At 35.8% G+C, this 18,129-nt stretch overlaps 1 protein-coding gene across 1 annotated transcript; it reads right to left on the reverse strand.

Annotated features, from left to right (window-relative positions):
• Window positions 1-134: 134 nt before the first annotated feature.
• Window positions 135-5,451, reverse strand: LOC111702247 (uncharacterized). The gene is made up of 2 exons (XM_023473876.1): window positions 4,867-5,451; window positions 135-3,526 (listed from the first exon to the last, which is right to left on the reverse strand). The coding sequence occupies exons 1-2, from the start codon at window positions 5,283-5,285 to the stop codon at window positions 256-258; spliced, it is 3,690 nt and encodes a 1,229-aa protein (XP_023329644.1). The 5' UTR covers window positions 5,286-5,451; the 3' UTR covers window positions 135-255.
• Between the last annotated feature and the right edge of the window lie 12,678 nt (window positions 5,452-18,129).

The raw sequence follows: 18,129 nt of genomic DNA on the forward strand, positions 1-18,129 counted from the left end.
GCAGCATGCAGTTTAAGTCATTATATATTATTAATCTAGATAAACCAAAAAATTCTTTTCTACTCAAGTTTTAAAATGGAAGAATGAGGATTTAAAAAAAGATTTTGCGCTTTTCCTTTGTTTAACAAAAAAAATGGAAGACAAAAAAAGTCATTTAGGTCAGATGATAACAAATAAAAAATCCTAAAACATAATTAAAAAGTTATTTTCATATAAGGTTAGGCAATGTATAGCCAGAGTTTTTTTCTTTAAAATTTAAACATTTTCTTCGCTGTCGGAGTCCTCAGGCGAACTTTTTTCTGATTCGCTTAGATTTTCAGTTTGAAATGGTTCGTTTGATAACGATCTATAGTTCGGAATCTGAACCCCGTGGGTTATTCGAACCTCAGGGGGAACGTTGTATCGTTTAAACTGTGAGGATTTGTTTATTATCTCCGGAAGTGACGGAGAGGGTTCATCTAGGGTATCAGATTCAAGTTCTCCGGTTCTCTTGAGAATATGCTCCGGGAGTAGATCCTGACCGACTATATGCTCCGGAAGGTTTGAGAGAGTTTCCCGTCCTCGTTTCATTGGTAGTTTGTCTGAGGTTGGATAGTAGGGAGCATAGGATTCCTTGACACTGGTTGAGGTTACCACGTCTGTATCAAGAATCATTGGTTTCGAAGTGAAGAATTGGTAGAAGAAGTTCTTATCTAGGTTTACAGTTTCAACAACAAAATCATCTGGACCATATCCAGGGGTGGAGGATGGTACATTATTGCTAAACCAGTTTGGATTGTTTACTCCATACTGCTCTGACGGATTGTTGTATCTGACAGGAGAAGGAGAAACTTGAACTATATCCTCTGAAGGGGGTTTAGGACGGAGAGGAATATCTATTCCAAGGTTTGATCTGGCTGGCAGAATATCATAAACTACGTCGTACTCGGAGTCAAATTCAGAATTGTCGGCGGATTCATCCGAGTCTAAATCTATCCCGGATCTAATTTTCTGGAGCAATGAGTAGTATTCTTTCTCATCTTCTGAGCTGTAGGAGAAGGTTGAAATCTTATCTGTCACCCTAACGTTGATTGCTGTTGGAGTATACTTCAATGGAGAAGATGTTGTTGTAGATGTTGTAGCTGTTGTTGTAATAGTTGGAGTTGGTGTGGATGTTTCAACGTTTAAAGTTTTAGAATTTAATGAAGATGTTGATGCATCTGTTGTTGTTGTTGTTGTTGTTGTTGAATCTTGATCTGAAGCTTCCTGATTTTCTTCCGAGCCCTGAAACCATGTCGCAGCACCATTGATAAGTTTCCCTGTGATATCATGTTTGCTATCAATGGTTGCGTATGCATTGAGAAGATTGGAGAATATTCCGACAGGACTAATACCTACGGAGCTAGATAAACCTATGGCTGCTGGAAGAAGGCCTCCAATAATATCTTGTCTCCGTGCAGCTTTCTGTCTCTCTGACGCAGGTTCTATTCTCCGGTTTAAATCCTGTGTTCTCCCCTGGTTTAGTTGGGTGGGTGGAGATCTTCTCGGAGGTTGAGTACTGGATCGGAGGATTGGATTTACTCCAAATTGGCCCTTATACTGGTTCCCTGATAGGATTGACTCACGACTCCTCTGGACATTGTTTACCCTATTATATGAATAATCAGAGCCCTGCATGATCGGAGCATCAGGCGTTTGTGGAACAGTGTAATTAGGTAGTCTTGGAGTAGAGATAATTGGTCCTTGGGGTCCCTGTAGTAGAGGGGTACCTGGAGTAATCTGGTTCGGATAAATTATATTTGGATCCGCTCCATAAGAGTTGGATGGAGTAATGACCTGCTCCTGGTGTATAGAAGGAACTCTATTGACAAGTGAAGATTGAATACTTCCGCGGGAAGGAGCAGGTTTAGAATCGAATGATAGAGAACTTCCAACTCCGAAAAATCCTTCATTTTGTCCTTCAGGAACCAACACATCAAGGAAGTTGGGTCCTGGAGAGGTTGAGGGTGTAGCGGAGTGACGGGGTGTGATAGGTTTCATACCTGAGGATCCGAGGTTGTTGATAACAACAGATTCAGGATTATTTCTCCGTGAGTTCCAGGATAAGCCAGGGTTTCTTTTCTCAACAGGAATCATCTTTTCCATTTGCCGCTGCTTCTGGTTCTTAGCCTCTAGAGCAATTAGTCTTTCTAGTTCCTCTTGCATCTGGAGAAGATTTTCATCAATACTCAGACTAGGTTGGGACGTACTCTGGATAGGTTTATTCACTTGTTCTGTTCTCTCTTCTGTATCCTTGATTCGCTTCTCCATAACATTCCAGAAACTATCTTTTACATCCACTGAACTAGGAGCAGTATCTATTCTTCGGTTGAGAAAACCTCCCCATCCTAAATCTTGGGATGGAATTGGAGCAGGTTCAGGCCTTTCTGAGGATCGCAACGAACTCATAGAATCTCTGCTCCGCTGACGGAAGAGCTGTTGTAAATCTGAGATGGGTTCCTCCTCGGCCAGAATTATGTCTGGCGTGTACTCAGTTGGAGGAGGTGGAGCCTCTAAATACTCTGACATCAGTTTATCAGTCTCAAATCCGGAGTCGATTCTTCGGTTCATCTTGTAGGACGGATTCGGAGATGGATACACTGGTCTTGCTGAAGGAGTTGAGGAGTATAATGAGGATTTGAAACCTGAATCATATCTACTGGACGGATTAGTATCCGACTCAAATATTATACTTCGCCCATCATTTGGTTTGAGTAGAACAGGTGTGTTAGCGGAAGCAAAGTTGGTAAAGGTTGGGTTGTAAATCAAATTACTTCTGGATTGTCCATATGTTTGAGGAGAAGGATACTTGGGTAGTGTCCAGCCGTTGTTGGAGACAACTTCCTGTTTAACTGTCTCTGGAGGAGCTGATTCAACCCTATCCTGTCCCTGCCATGACAAGGATATTCTTTCAGAGCTAGAACTTACAGGTTTCTCCGTGGATACTCTTGAAGACTGAGCAAGGTTTTGCCATAAAGAACCTGATAGAGGTGAACTAGTCTCATCCCCCTGAAGTGGTTCAGGATCTAAATATTTCTTTGTAATATCTTGAACTGCAGAGAGAGAAAACTCAATACTATCAAGATCTATCGTATCACTGCCAAACTCACTGTTTTCAAGTGTCATTACTTCCTGGATAAAAACGTCCTTGGCAGAGAGGACGGGGTCCTCCGCAGTTCGTCCTGGCAACTTCTTTTTATCAAGAATGATTTTAAAAAACACTTTGACACTACCGGAGCTGAACCCATCGATAATCACACTAACCAAGGACTCTTGGAGCAAACTCTTTTTATACGTTCTCTCGATAATACCGGAGTATTTCTTGGAGTTCTCCTTGTACCTAACTGAGGTTGGGTTGAGAAGGGAGATGGAGAAATCCTCTGATACAACCCTAAACGCTCCGTCTATGGATACAAGATCTCTGCCTGAATCCTCAATCTTCTGAACCACTCCGAGGTATACAGCAATCCCAATAATCCCGAGAATACCAAGGATTACAAGAACGATACTGAACAAGAAATTTAGTTTAAGCGTTTTAAGAGAAAGTTAATAAAGAACATGAGATTTTTAAAATCAGCCTAGTTTGTTTAATTAAAAATACTAAATATTGTAATGCAGCAGAACCCATAAAATTGTAGAGTAGCTAATCCCAAGCTATAATTTTTTATAATTAAATTAACATGAAACACAGCAATCCAATGCGCAATGATGGTAAAAATGTTTACTTTACACATAAAAACAACATATACACATAAGATTGCTTAATATCGTCTTCGTATCCCATAGTTTTTGTGTCTCACTGTATAGCATTAGCATGTTGCTATTAATTTGGATGAACTAGTTAAAATACCGGTTCAGGTTAGTTCTGTGGGTTCAAAAGTTATGAGCTTTTATTTTTAAAGAATAACGTCATAATTCTATTCAATTCCAACAATCAAATACTAAATATAAATGAATAAAATAAAATGGGGGGGGGGGAGGAAGTTTGCCTGGGGGGAGGGGGGAGAAATTCCATTTATTCGGTTGTATTTTGTAGAAGTTTAAATAAAAATTTATCGATTCATTGTTCTGAATAGAACGTATTTTTATGGATCATTGAACTGAAAATGTCTGCACACACAAACCAGAATCATTAAATTTATAGATTGGAACTAAAGGATTAGCTGGCCTGTCATTGATCTAGTTTAGGAAACTCTGAAATAATTGTCAACAGTTAAAAAAAATACAGAAGAGCAAAAGTCTAATTTTAATGTGTTTAAAGGGACTGTATGCGTATTTTCAAGTGAACCTTCATACAAAGATGAATTTCCCCTATTAACAACGGTTATACCCATAAAAGCTTTGTCTGATCAAGCATGAATTTGAACTCCATATTTTTGTTTTTGAAAACTGTGTATTTTGATTCGTGGTTTCTCTGCAAAAGTGACTTGCGCATTTCTTACGTATAAAAAGGACTGGAGATATCAGAATGTAAATTATGCTATCTTTAACATTTTTGATCAGATTAAGTTTTCATGGTAATTTTGTAAATTAAACATTGCCATCTTTGCATGAAGGGTTCACTTGAAATTAAGCTTACAGTCCCTTTAAATTGTTCAGCTCCAGATCTTAGAATTTAGAGAACCAATATAAATATGAACAATAATTATTAATTTAAAATCAACCAAGAAATTCACAAATTTCCCCATGTGAAATAATTCAATACGTGTCCAGTGAATCCTGTGTATTAAAAATATATTAACAAAATTGAGAAAAAGTTAAGGTTTGGCCAGAAGGAAGGGGAGGAGGGGGGGGGGGAGATTTCTTCCAATTACGCGGATTTGCGTCAGCTGCTTAAACTAAACTTTCCTTATGCCCAGCAAAACTCCACACAAAGATCGGTTGAACTTCCTCCGATGATCGCGTTGCAAGGATCGTTGAGTTGACCAGAGAGAATACGAGGTCCCTGGAGGACCGAGGTTTTCCAAACCAAACTTTTTATCTTTTCTTCCTCGGCCGTCCTTCTGACGAGACGCGTAGGATATTGCATCCTCTCTGTCCTGTTGTTCCACATCGTCCTTGTGATGCCTTGACGATCCCCTTCGACTCGGGACGATTCTGGAGGATCTGGTAGAAAGAGAATCGTCTGATTGCTCAGAGGCCTCACTGATTGCATCTTCGTCACTCTCGTCTTGGTCCTGCTCAACCTCATTGCGAGGGATATCATAACTCTTCTTCTTAAACATTGTGTGAGTATAAACCTTTCCGAGGGGGTCGGAGATCTTCATTTTCGCTCCTGAACTATGATGGAAGAAGATAGTAAATCCTATAAATGGAGCCAGATGGCTGAAACTATGTCACTGTTTTCACATTATCACTAAACCTCTCTCAGCTCACCATTCTCCATTCTTTAAACCATCAACATCGTTTTCTCCTTAAACAATCCAATCTCTAGGTTCAAAAATGTTTAAATATAAAGGGTTTCTGCATTTTTCTGAAGCAGAAATGCGTAAGTGACTTTACGACGCAAAATTAAAAATAAACAATAAAAAAATTAAATGGAGGATCACTTAAAATTACGTCTCCATCCCTTTAAGTTAAGGGATAGAAAATCTAAATAAATGATTGTACTCCAATGACGCGACGGGTAGAAAATATATCTATCTATGTCATGAACCAAGAAACAATTTAAGCAGATGTTGGAATGTTGAAATTGATGGATTGTAAAACCATTTATTTTCCGGATTTGAATTTAAGTGTATTTTCCCTGACGCAAATATGTATCCTATTACAGGCGCGTATACAGGGGGGGCAGTACTTTTCTTGCCAGCGGGGGGCCTAGCCCCCTGTGATTTATAACCAAAGGTTAAAAGCGCGCAGGTGTGGTGGGCAAAAAACGAGCTTCTTGCCCTCATCTTCACAGGGGCCCCTTAAAAAGTAGTTGAAATTTTTCTTTGAGCTTCGCGCCATTTATTTTCAAATTTTACCTTTATAGTATTTTCCTTTTATCTAACCCCCCCCCCCCCCCCCCCCCCCCTACTTGATACTAACAGAAATATGTATCCTGGTCCCCTGATACTGCCGCATATATGTATCCTGGTCCCCTGATAATTACGCATGTATGTACCCTGGTACCCTGATACTGACGCATACATATGTATCCTGGTCCCCTGATAATTACGCATGTATGTACCCTTGTACCATGATCTGACGCATGTATGTATCCTAGTGATAGTCCACTGATAATGACGCATGTAAGTATCCTAGTCCCCTGATAATGACGCATCTATGTATTTTAGTCCCCTGATAATGACGCATGTCGCATGTTTGTATCCTTGTCTATGATAATGACGCATGTATGTATTCTAGTCCCCTGATACTGACGCATATATGTATCATGATCCTCTGAAACTGACGCATACATGTATCCTAGTCCCCTGATACTGACGCATATATGTATCCTGATCCTCTGGTACTGACGCATATCTGTATCCTGATCCTCTGATACTGATGCATATATGTATCTTAGTCCCCTGATACTGACGCATATATGTATCCTAGTCCCCTGATAATGACGCATATATGTATTCTAGTCCCCTGATACTGACGCATATATGTATCCTAGTCCCCTGATAATGACGCATATATGTGACCTATAGATCCCTAATGACACATATATGTATCCACGTGCCCTAATAATGACGCATATATGTGTCCTATAGATCCCTTATAATGATGCATATATGTATCCTAGTCCCCTGATACTGACGCATATTTGTATCCTAGTCTCCTTATAATGACACATATATGTATCCTAGTCCCCTTATAATGACGCATATATGTATCCTAGTCCCCTGATAATTACGCATATATGTGTCCTATAGATCTCTTATAATGACGCATATTTGTATCCTAGTCCCCTGATAATGACGCATATATGTGTCCTATAGATCCCTGATAATGACGCATATATGTATCCGAGTACCATGATACAAACAAAATAAACCGACCCTCAGGCAATAGATTTTACTTTCTTCATTGTCGATATTTCTCAAACTTTCTCCGGGATATTTCTTGCAAATTCCTTTCACTTTCTTTTAATCAAAATAGTGGACACGGGGTTGTAATTTAATTTCTTTTTTGTCATTTTTCAAACCACTTCAATCTCATAATTATATGATTCAATGCAGGCCGCAGGGGCATAGGAACAACCCCCACTTGCTTCTGAAGGGGGGGGGGGGGTACTTTAGGTTAAAAATCGGGAATTCATTATCTAGCCATATTAGCTTAGAGTGTATGGGCTGTCAACTTTTTAAACTTATCTTGTTGCCATCAGAATATTCTATGTAAAGTGTAAGATAAAAATATTAATAAGATTCACAACAAAACTTTATAATATCATAAAGATTACTTTAACTTTAATTTTGTTATGATATTTTCAAATTTAATACTTTTTATTTCTTGAGAGCACATATGCAACATATGTATCCTGATCCTCTGATACTGACGCATATATTTATCCTGATCCTCTGATACTGACGCATATATGTATCCTAGTCCCCTGATACTGATGCATATATGTATCCTGATCCTCTGATACTGACGCATATATGTATCCTAGTCCCCTGATACTGACGCATATATGTATCCTGATCCTCTGATACTGACGCATACATGTATCCTAGTCCCCTGATACTGACGCATATATGTATCCTGATCCTCTGATACTGACGCATATATGTATCCTAGTCCCCTGATACTGGCGCATATATGTATCCTAGTCCCCTGATATTGATGCATATATGTATCCTAGTCCCCTGATACTGACGCATATATGTATCCTAGTCCCCTGATACTGGCGCATATATGTATCCTAGTCCCCTGATAATGATGCATATATGTATCCTAGTCCCCTGATACTGACGCATATATGTATCCTAGTCCCCTGATACAGACGCATATATGTATCCTAGTCCCCTGATACTGACGCATATATGTATCCTGATCTTTGATACTTTTAAAAAATAATGTTTTTCTTCATTTGTACATTGTTCTGAGAAATTAATAAGAAATTAATAAAAAAGTGTCATCTGTTATAAAGTAGATTAAAAACTAGGAAAAGAGTTTTAATATTTTCCAGCTTTTTCTTCTCCTTTAATATCAATTATAATAAATGCTTAATAATAAAAATAATTCACATTATGGCAGGGATTAGTATTTATTTTTAAATATTTTGGATCTATTCTTCGTAATAATTGCTAATATAATAATATAATAATTGGTCCTAAGTCTAATTAAAGTTGTTTCCACGTCAGTTTAAAATCTTACATACAGGGTCAGGGGCGTATTCAGGAATTTGTCCAGGCGGGGCTTAGATTTTTTTGTTTCCAGAGCGGGCTCAGCATGCTGTTGGGGCCTGAAAACCCATTGAAATCAACAAATTTAACTGGTCCAGGGGGGGGCTTAGCCCCAATAGCCCCCCCCTGAATACGCCTCTGTACAGGGTGTCCCACGAAATATGACAGTTGTTAAATAGCTTAGAATTTCTTCTTCCATAATTTGTTAAGTTGTCTAATACCAAAGACAATAATAAAAATATTATATAGGAGTCATATTATAGTAAAATTAATTTCAAAGTAAAATATACTTGAGCAAAATATTTTTTAAACAAAATAAACTGCAAACAGCCTTTAATATCTAATACAGTGTATGGAAGAATACATTCAAAACTATTTACCAACTTTCATGTTTCGTGGGACACCCTGTAATTCCAATCAAAACTTTTCTTCTAAAAGAGCTGTTCAGAAGAACAATAAAGTTTTGATTTTTTTCCTTGTAACCAAATAATTTAGTTTTTCTTATAAAGATAAAAGAGCTAAGAAGTCACAAAGTTGTACCAGTGAAGCCGCATCGATTTGACCTTCTCCTTGGTCTAGTGCCATCATAAGCAGAAGTCTTGGTCATGGTCTTTTAGCTTAGTTTTGGAAAATAAATTGAGTCTTTGCCACAAACTCAACATTTATAATCACTATATCTTTGCAACCTGATAGTGTTAAACTTTGCTATTTCAAACTTCTATTATTCGATCTATCAGAATTGACAGTTTGAAATATCTAAGGTCCACCAAATTGGGTTGCAAATATATAGCGATTTTGAAATCTGAGTTTGTGGCAAAAACTCAATTCCTTTAGATATTTTAAGAGAATCGGCTTGTGGGCCACGGCCATGCCACGGCCCATATCACAGAGTTAGGCTGAAAGGTTATGGCAAATATGTCCAATAGATCGGCACCATGATTCTTCTAAATAAAAAATCTCATTTTTTAACATATATACAGGGTGAGAAAAAAAATGTGATTAGTGGTGTAGGGTAATTTTTCAATATTTGTTGGAAATTTTTTTTTGGTACTCCAATGGACCAAAAAGAAATTTGCGAGACTTTTTTGCTCTCAAAACCAAAAGTTTATTAAAGCAAAAATGTGTATATAAATTATTTCTATAAAGTTCTAAAATATGTTAAATATTGAATTACATACAGAAAATTGACAAAATTGAGATAAGAAAATTCGCAATTTTCAGTTCTGGTCTGGAAAAATTCCACAAAAAAATACAATTTTGCACCAGAAACCACTAAAAACACTTTTTTTTACTCACCCTGTAGTATTATATGCATATATTTGTTTGATTTTGTAAATACTGAACAGAAGTAGTGTGTTGAGGGGGGGGGGGAGGGGATAAGAATGCTTTTTTTTATTTCCGATTGAATTTCCGCATACAATTTATCTTTATAAATTGAGTTTCCCACATCTAATAGTTCTCACGTTAAATATTTATCTTCAGACATGGCATATTTTCTCTTTTAATTTCTTAATTTTTTTGCAAAGATGGTTGTCAGGAGACAGCATGTATTTGATGGATGTGACAACCTGGCTGTGCAGATGGTCTTGGAAAAGAATCCAACCATCCTGACCAGTAGTAGTAGGACGATGAAATGTATTTTTACAAAGAAGAAAAGATGTCAGAATTTTTGCTTTTTTAAATCTCGGCATCATGCATTGATCTTTTCCTTCGGAAGATATAACGGATTCATTTAATTCCTCGTTGAAACTCCGTGGGCATCATACCCAGCAGGAATAATTCTAATAAAGCGATTAGGAGTTAATCCTCAAATATGAAAGCGCCCCATTGGACATTGAGATCAAGTGTTCAAGATTAGCGATACTCATTAAGTATACATGGGATGGATCAGGATACATTGGCTGAATCAGGGTACATTGTATGGATCAGATAAAAGGGTTGGATCAAGATCATGTATGGATCATGGATCTAGGATTAATGAAGAACAGAGAATTAAGAGAAGAATCATGGATCAAGGATTAATGGAGAGAGGGGAACTAGGAGAAGAATCATGGATCAAGGATTAATGAAGAGAAAAGAGCTAGGAGTAGAATCATGGATCAAGGATTAATGAAGAGAGGGGAGCTAAGAGAAGAATCATGGATCAAGGATTAATGAAGAGAGAAAAGCTAGGAGAAGGATCAAGGATCAAGAATTAATGAAGAGAGAAAAGCTAGGAGAAGGATCAAGGATAAAGAAAGGAGAACTAGGATCAAGGATCTAGGATTATTGAAGAAATGAGAGTAGATAATTGAACTGTAAATAGTAGATAATACAGGGGCTAGTGTGTGTATATATATAGTGTATACAGTAAGCCTGGAATCACAGTATCCAATTAAAGGAGATAAATCAGCAACCATACACACACCTTTTATAAAGCCACATAACCAACTATAATTAAGGGGAGCAAGGNGCTGGAGGGGGAGTTATAAAATCTTTTCTCATGAGAAACCGTTCCTAGTCCCTTCCAAATTCAAAATCATACTTTTTAAAGTTAAAATTTGATATTCATTTTATTGTATCCTGAAAATCTAGTGAATGTTGTATCCATAACTTTTACTAATTAATTCTTTTATGAACTATAAAAATATTTTAGAAAGCCCATTTATTTTTATAGCTTACACAAATAGGCCTGGGAATAATTTGAACTTAAAAAAGTTTAAACCAAAACAATAAATTTTCATATTTGTATTTTTTAAGTTTTAAAGGTTTATTTTATAGATCACTAATATACCCTTAATCAAGACGCCGTAGTTGAACAAAAACTTTTAAAAAATCCATAAAACAAAGATTTTAAAAGGATAGAGGCTCTGAAAATGATAAAAACAATTATATCTCTGTATAAAGGGGAATGTTCACATTTCCATAAAAAGGGTCGGGGGGGGGGGGGGCCATTCTGACTTTGTTTTAGAGATTTCTCTCCGATTTTTTGCATGCATGCCTGAATTGGGATCTGGTTTTTAAATCAAAAACCAAAATGGGGGAAAACAATTTTCCCCCTCATTTTTCGCTCATTTTTCGGACATTTTTTCAAAGACATTGTGTTATGTCTATATGGGTTGTCTAAAATCACTAACTTTGGGTCGGGAAACTCAATTCTGGATTCTAGGTTTCATTTCCCCCCTCTTTTTATACAATTCCCCCCTTTTACGCATTTTTCCTATAGTCAAAAGGCCGATGACGTCTTCTGACTTTATTTCTAGAGATTTATCTCTGATATTTTTGCACGCAGGCCTGAATTGGCATCTAGTTTTTGAATCAAAAACAAAACAAGGGGGAAAAATGTTCCCCCTCATCGAGTATTTTTAGGATATTTTTCAAAAACTTTGTGTTAGGTTCAAGGGGGTGTCTAAAGTCCATAACTTTGGGTCGAGAAACTCAATTCTGTACTCTATAGTCTATAATACATTTCTCCCTGTCCTTATACCACTCCCACCCCCTTTCCCGCATTTTCTAACTCCATATGACAGATGAAGCCTTCTGACTTTATTACTAGAGATGTATCTCTGATTTTATGCATTCAGGCCTGAATCAATTGGACCTAACTATTTTGTGGCAACTTACATGACTTAATGGAGGGTTTATGGCTGATCAAAATTGAAAAATTTGACCGGAAACAAATGTCAAATCTATTTTTTTTGAAAATCCACCAATCAAAGCAGAAAAATCCGCGAAAATTGTAATTATTCCAGAAAGAGGAAAAAAGGGTGACTTGAGTTGAAGGCTAAGGTTTATAGAAAAAGAGGTGCGCAGCTCTCTAAAAGCCCCGTAATATTTTTCTAAGTTAAATATAGAATAAAAATGTAAATGTTGACTAACTGGGAAGTAAAAGTAAGATACGCCAAAAAAAATAGGTTTGATAAGATAAGGAGAAAGGGAAATTATAATATTAACCAGCTGTTTTATTTATTAATAAATAAATAAGTCCGAAAGCATATTTTCACTGTTAATCTCTGTCAGAGTGTGTCGTGTAATGATGATATTTACGCAAGAGTTTGGTAAATATTTCTATAATTGGTGAGCTGTAGTTTCTAAGATTTCACGAGTACAAGAGAGATTGGATTGCCTCGCGTAGATATCTCCTGAGCGCGGGTTGGGACTAGACTGCTCCGGGTATACCTCGTCTACACACGGGACGGAGCAGAAGTAGAACCAGATCCAACATCTGACAGTTTCTCCAGGAGAAAATAGTTAGAACCCATTCTCGGTCCAGGGTTTTGTTTTAACAGTTTCCAGGGTTTCATTTTTAATTTCGTTTCAGTTTTGCAATTTCCAAGGGTTCAGTTTTTGATTTAAAGTATTTTCCAGGGGGTTCCATTCTTGTATTTCTAGGAGTTTAGTTCTTGAAAGGAATTGAGTCTTTGCCTCAAACTCAAATTTTTTAATCCTCATAATTTTGCAACTTGATGATGTAAACCTTTTATATTTAAGACTTAGACTTTTTGATCTAGTAGAATTAAAGTTTGAAATACATAAAGCCTACAGCATTAGATCGATTGTAAAGATATAGGAATAAGACAATCAGAGTTTGTGTCAAAGACTCAATTTCTTTATTCTAATAATTTCTTACAATTCCTGGTTTTAATTGATAAGACTTACAAGGTTGGCTTTCTAGCGACTCTTTTTCTATTTTGTAGTCGAATTGTTATGAATATGATTTCTTTGATTTTTTAAATTTTTTCTAATTTGCAGTCGGCTTTATTCTCCGACTTTAAACAGAAACTTAATGTTTGCTGAAAGCTAAATCTATTGGTTCTCTGTTAGTTAAATCCTTTTACTTTTAAATCCGTAAAATCTCTATTTCCCAGTTTAAAATCCAATATTTACTTATTCTCCTCCTGTTCATACTTATTCTCCTCCTGTCCCCCGTATTCTCCTTCTCCCTTCCTCCTCTCCATCCCTATCCTTTTTATCCCTCCTCTTGCCTGCTAATATATCCCCCTGCAATTCTTTCCTTCTCCTCTTCTGTCCAGCCGTATCTTACTTCTCTCCTCCAATTCAACCCTCTTCCTTTACTCCTTTTCCCTGCTCCTGTTCCCCCCTATCCTCCTGTCGATCTCGTTCCTCCTTCTTTACCCCCTTTAACTCTTGTTACTACTCTACATATTAATAAAGATTTATCCACATGAACATTGAAAATACTAAATAATTTACTAGTGAAATTTTAACGAATACATGTCCCATTAAAAACATTAAAGTTTAAAGAAATTTAAAAATATAAAACTTAAGTTAATGAGAATAAAAGATAGATGGAAATACAATTTTCCAATTGAAAACAATTTAGAAAAAATTTGGTTCACAAGGAAAACAAATACTTCACACAATTGACCAAATGAGATAATAACAATAAGCACTGGTTTCTCTTTCAAACCCAATACAAATATGATATGAATATTCACGTTTGTAAACATAGAAATCACATTAATACATACATACAGGGTGGTTCAATAAAATAAAAGTTGAGAGATAGTCTAAATTATTCAACTATTTAATCACAAAGAATGCATCAAAAATAAGGTTACAGATTTTTATAGTGGGGTTTACTTTCCAAAGGAATTAAGTCTTAAGGAATTAAGCCACAAACTCTGATTTTCTAATCCCTATATCTTTGCAACCCAATGTTGTAAGACTTTAGAGATTCAAACTTTAGATTTTGTTATATCAAATAATCTAAGTTTTAGATATCCATCAGGTTGCAAAGATATACGGATTAGAAAATTTGTGGAAAAGACTCGATTCCTTTCTTGAAAAATTACAAATTAATTGGATGTTAAAGCAATATTGGTGTACCAAAGAAATTAATTATAAACGGAATTTTACACATCTCCATTAATTCTGTCAGCAAAAAAAAGGCAGACTACATTTTCTAAATCCCAAGACTTGGGATTTTTATGAGAATTGTACAAGAATCATGTTTATATTATCGACGGATAATATTAAATTATTTCAAGGCATGGTTTATGAACTTCAAGCCATCTCTCAACTCAAGTGCTTGTGGGACACCCTGTATAACACGAAAATTTTAGGACAGCAAAGCAAAACGAATCTTCAGAAGATTTCAAACATCATTTAAAAAACAGATATTTAGCAATGATTAGTAAAGCTGATGAAATTTTGTTTTAAAGACGATACGATACATAACTGTATATAAACTTAAAAAGTTTAAGAAAAAAATAGAATTTTTTATTTAATTGTTTAGAATGCTTTCAAAATCTAAGGCTGATCAGGGTTAGAATAAAACAAAGTGAATATTTACCAAGAATGTAAGGCAAGGAAAGTTATTTCAGAAGTGTACACATCTTTTGTACATTCTTAATATTTACTACAATATGCGTTTTCGTTTACACTGTACACAAGTCTAAGAAACTGTTACTCTAAAAAAAATTTCTTCGAGTGTCTTATTTTTTCTTTCAAAACGTCTGTTGGTATTCACTATGCAAAACAAAGGAAACGATTTGATGACATAAACTCTAATTTCTTAATCCTTATATCTTTGAAACCCAGTGTCGTATACCGTTGATATTTCAAACTATGAACTCTGTTAGATCAAACAGTCTAAATTTTACACCATCTGGTTGCAAAGAGATAGGGACTAAACAAATTGTGTTCGTGGGAAAAATCAGTATCTTTTCCCGTTTTTGAACTTTAATACCAAAAATTAAAAAACAATAAATATTTCTTTATTTGTTAAAAAACAAAAGTTAACAATTGTTAAACTCTAAACCTTTGTTTAAAACATATATTGCACTTTCTGCTGCTTTCTAATCTTTTTTCCACTTATATATTCATCTTGTAAAAAATCAGCAAATGTTACTAACAAAAAAAAGCATTTATGTTAGTAAATGCCAGAAATCTACATAATATTATTGTTACAAAAATTGAAAAGGGTAAAATGGATAAAGGCTTAAAAATTTATTATGCTTTAGTTAAGAAAACATTTACGGCCCTGGTCCCCTTGAAAATAGTCCCTAATGGCTAATGCCCCTGAGCACATCGATAAGAAAATGGTGTTAAATGTATAACTTAAAGGTAGGTCAAGCACGACTATAGATAGAACATGGATACAAGCAGAACTAACTGGTTGTAAATAAATACCGTTCCTTTCTATCCGTTCAATACATATACGCTACTCTTGTGATTTTACTTCGGTAGGATCAAGGAGATATTTACAGGGAACTGGATATTTAATAGAAGGAGGGGGCGATAAGGTTTCCGTACACTTTGCTTTGACGTTTTTGGACTGCTGAAGAACTAGTTTTTGCGTAACAACAATAACAAAGGCAGCCGATCTAATGTAAACAAACATGAGTTAGTAAACTGTGAAAGTAGTATTATCTTGTTAAAGAAGATTGCAAAAGTTATAGATTATAGTTTTATACGAAAAGGACCTTATTACAGAGACATTTTCAATCAAATTCAAGGTTATCCCCCCCCCCCTAGATGTCTGTTTATCATTTGTGTTATTTTTTACAATCTTTATTATTGTTGTTACGTAAAAACTAGTTCTTCAGCAGTCCAAAAACGTCACAGCAAAGTGTACGGAAACCTTATCCCCCCCGTCCTTCTATTCAATATCTCCTTCGATAGGATCCTGTGTTATCGTATTTAAGGGACTGTACACGTAATTTCAAGTGACTCTCCGTTTGTAAAAAGTGACATGTCCGATTCACATCAGTACCATTAACAGCTTTGTCTGATCAAGATATCCGAAGTCATGATATTTTTAATACTGGTGTCTCTGTAGAATGTCTTACGCATTTATGCTTTAGAAAAATATGGAGGCAATTACTTTTCAAGCTAGAAACGACACTATCTTCTACATTATTGATCAGATATATGATTGAAGGGTGTTAATGTGAATCGGACATACCCCTTTTTTTAAAAGGAAGGTCATTTTAAACTAAAGTTTGAGTCTCTTTCAACATATATTTCCTTGAATATTAATTGCACTGGACAATACAATAGAAGTTCTGACCAATGAGAGATCGGGTAATCCCTCAGAGACATATTGATGAGTTTAAAAGTTTCCAGCTTGGTAGGATTGTTAACCAATCAAGGTTGCTTACTCTCAGAGACATATTGATGAGTTTAAAAGTTTCCAGCTTGGTAGGATTGTTAACCAATCAAGGTTGCTTACTCTCGATGCGCTCTAATGCACAGAAAATGTCGTCTCCTAAGTATAAATGTCCAATGCTTAGAAACCGACATTTTCCCTACATTGGAGCGCATCGAGAGTAAGCAACCTTACTACAAAACTTAAAACTAATTTAGCATTGAATGATTTAAATCCGCCTTGTCAACCGAGGGTGGGGGTGCCGAGCAACCATGAGCCCCGCGAACTGACTTCCGGAGCCTCTTGATTCGCAGAACCCACTAGCCAATCAAAATCATCTTCTTGCATCAAGCTACGTCTCCAAGCCTCCGCAACTCGAAGTCCAACATTCTATCTCCAATAAAAAATAATTGGCTTTTACATCCACCAAAAACCTTTTTTCTCCGAAAAATTTCAACATGATCAAAAAAGTTTTTGATAATACATAAACAATTTGTCTGAAAAGTCAACTTAATTTCTTATTTTTCTTCTAAATTTCACAAATTTCCAGCGTTATATAAGATTGACAAATTTTATACCATTGTAAATGTATGAATCTGACTAATCTGACTGAATAAACACCAATTCACAAACCATATTAGTTATTTTTAAATACTTAAATTTGTGCTTATTTTGTCATTTAAATATATTTAAGCTAGAAGGTCATGCTGCCAATCAGGAGGCCCTGTGAACTGTCCAGTTGGAGATATGATTACAGAACAGTTAACGAAAATAAACTTGTCAGATGGTTTTATTTGACCTTAACTACAAAAATACAAGGAAGTGCCATATTTCAAGTTTTGGACCAGTCTCACAGAATTATGACCTGGTATAAAAAAACATTTCTATCTCGTTTCTTCTTTTCTTTTTAATTTTTATTACTTTCAATATATTAATATATTATCTCATAATTTCCACCTAAGAATTCAGAATTCAGAATTTAGGATTCAGGATTCAATATTAAGGATTCAGGATTCAATATTCAGAATTCAGGATTCAATATTCAGGATTTAGGATTCAATATTCAGGATTTAGGATTCAGGATTCAATATCCAGGATTTAGGATTAAGGATTCAGGATTCAGGATTCAATATCCAGGATTTAGGATTCAGGATTCAGTACTCAGGATTTAGGATTCAGGATTCAATATCCAGGATTCAGGATTCAGGATTCAGGATTCAGGACTCAGTACTCAGGATTCAATATTCAGGATATAGGATTCAATATTCAGGACATAGAATTCAGGATTAAATATTCAGGATTTAGGATTCAGGATTCAGGATTCAATATTCAGGATTTAGGATTCAGGATTCAATATCCAGGATTTAGGATTCAGGATTCAGGATTCAGAATTCAATATTCAGGATTCAGTACTCAGGATTCAATATTCAGGATTCAGGATTCAGGATTCAATATTCAGGATTCAGGATTCAGGATTCAGGATTCAGGATTTAGGATTCAATATTCAGGATTCAGTACTCAGGATTCAATATCCAGGATTTAGGATTCAGGATTCAGGATTCAGGATTCAATATTCAGGATTCAGGATTCAGGATTTAGGATAAGTAAAAGTCCCGCACCAATCTTTAAATTTTCCGCCTCAGCGTCTCTGCAAAAAATATATTCTTATAATAAATCACTTTA

The sequence above is a fragment of the Eurytemora carolleeae genome, unplaced genomic scaffold (assembly GCF_000591075.1).
Source record: "Eurytemora carolleeae unplaced genomic scaffold, Eaff_2.0 scaffold494, whole genome shotgun sequence".
NCBI classification, from domain to species: Eukaryota; Metazoa; Arthropoda; class Copepoda; order Calanoida; family Temoridae; genus Eurytemora; species Eurytemora carolleeae.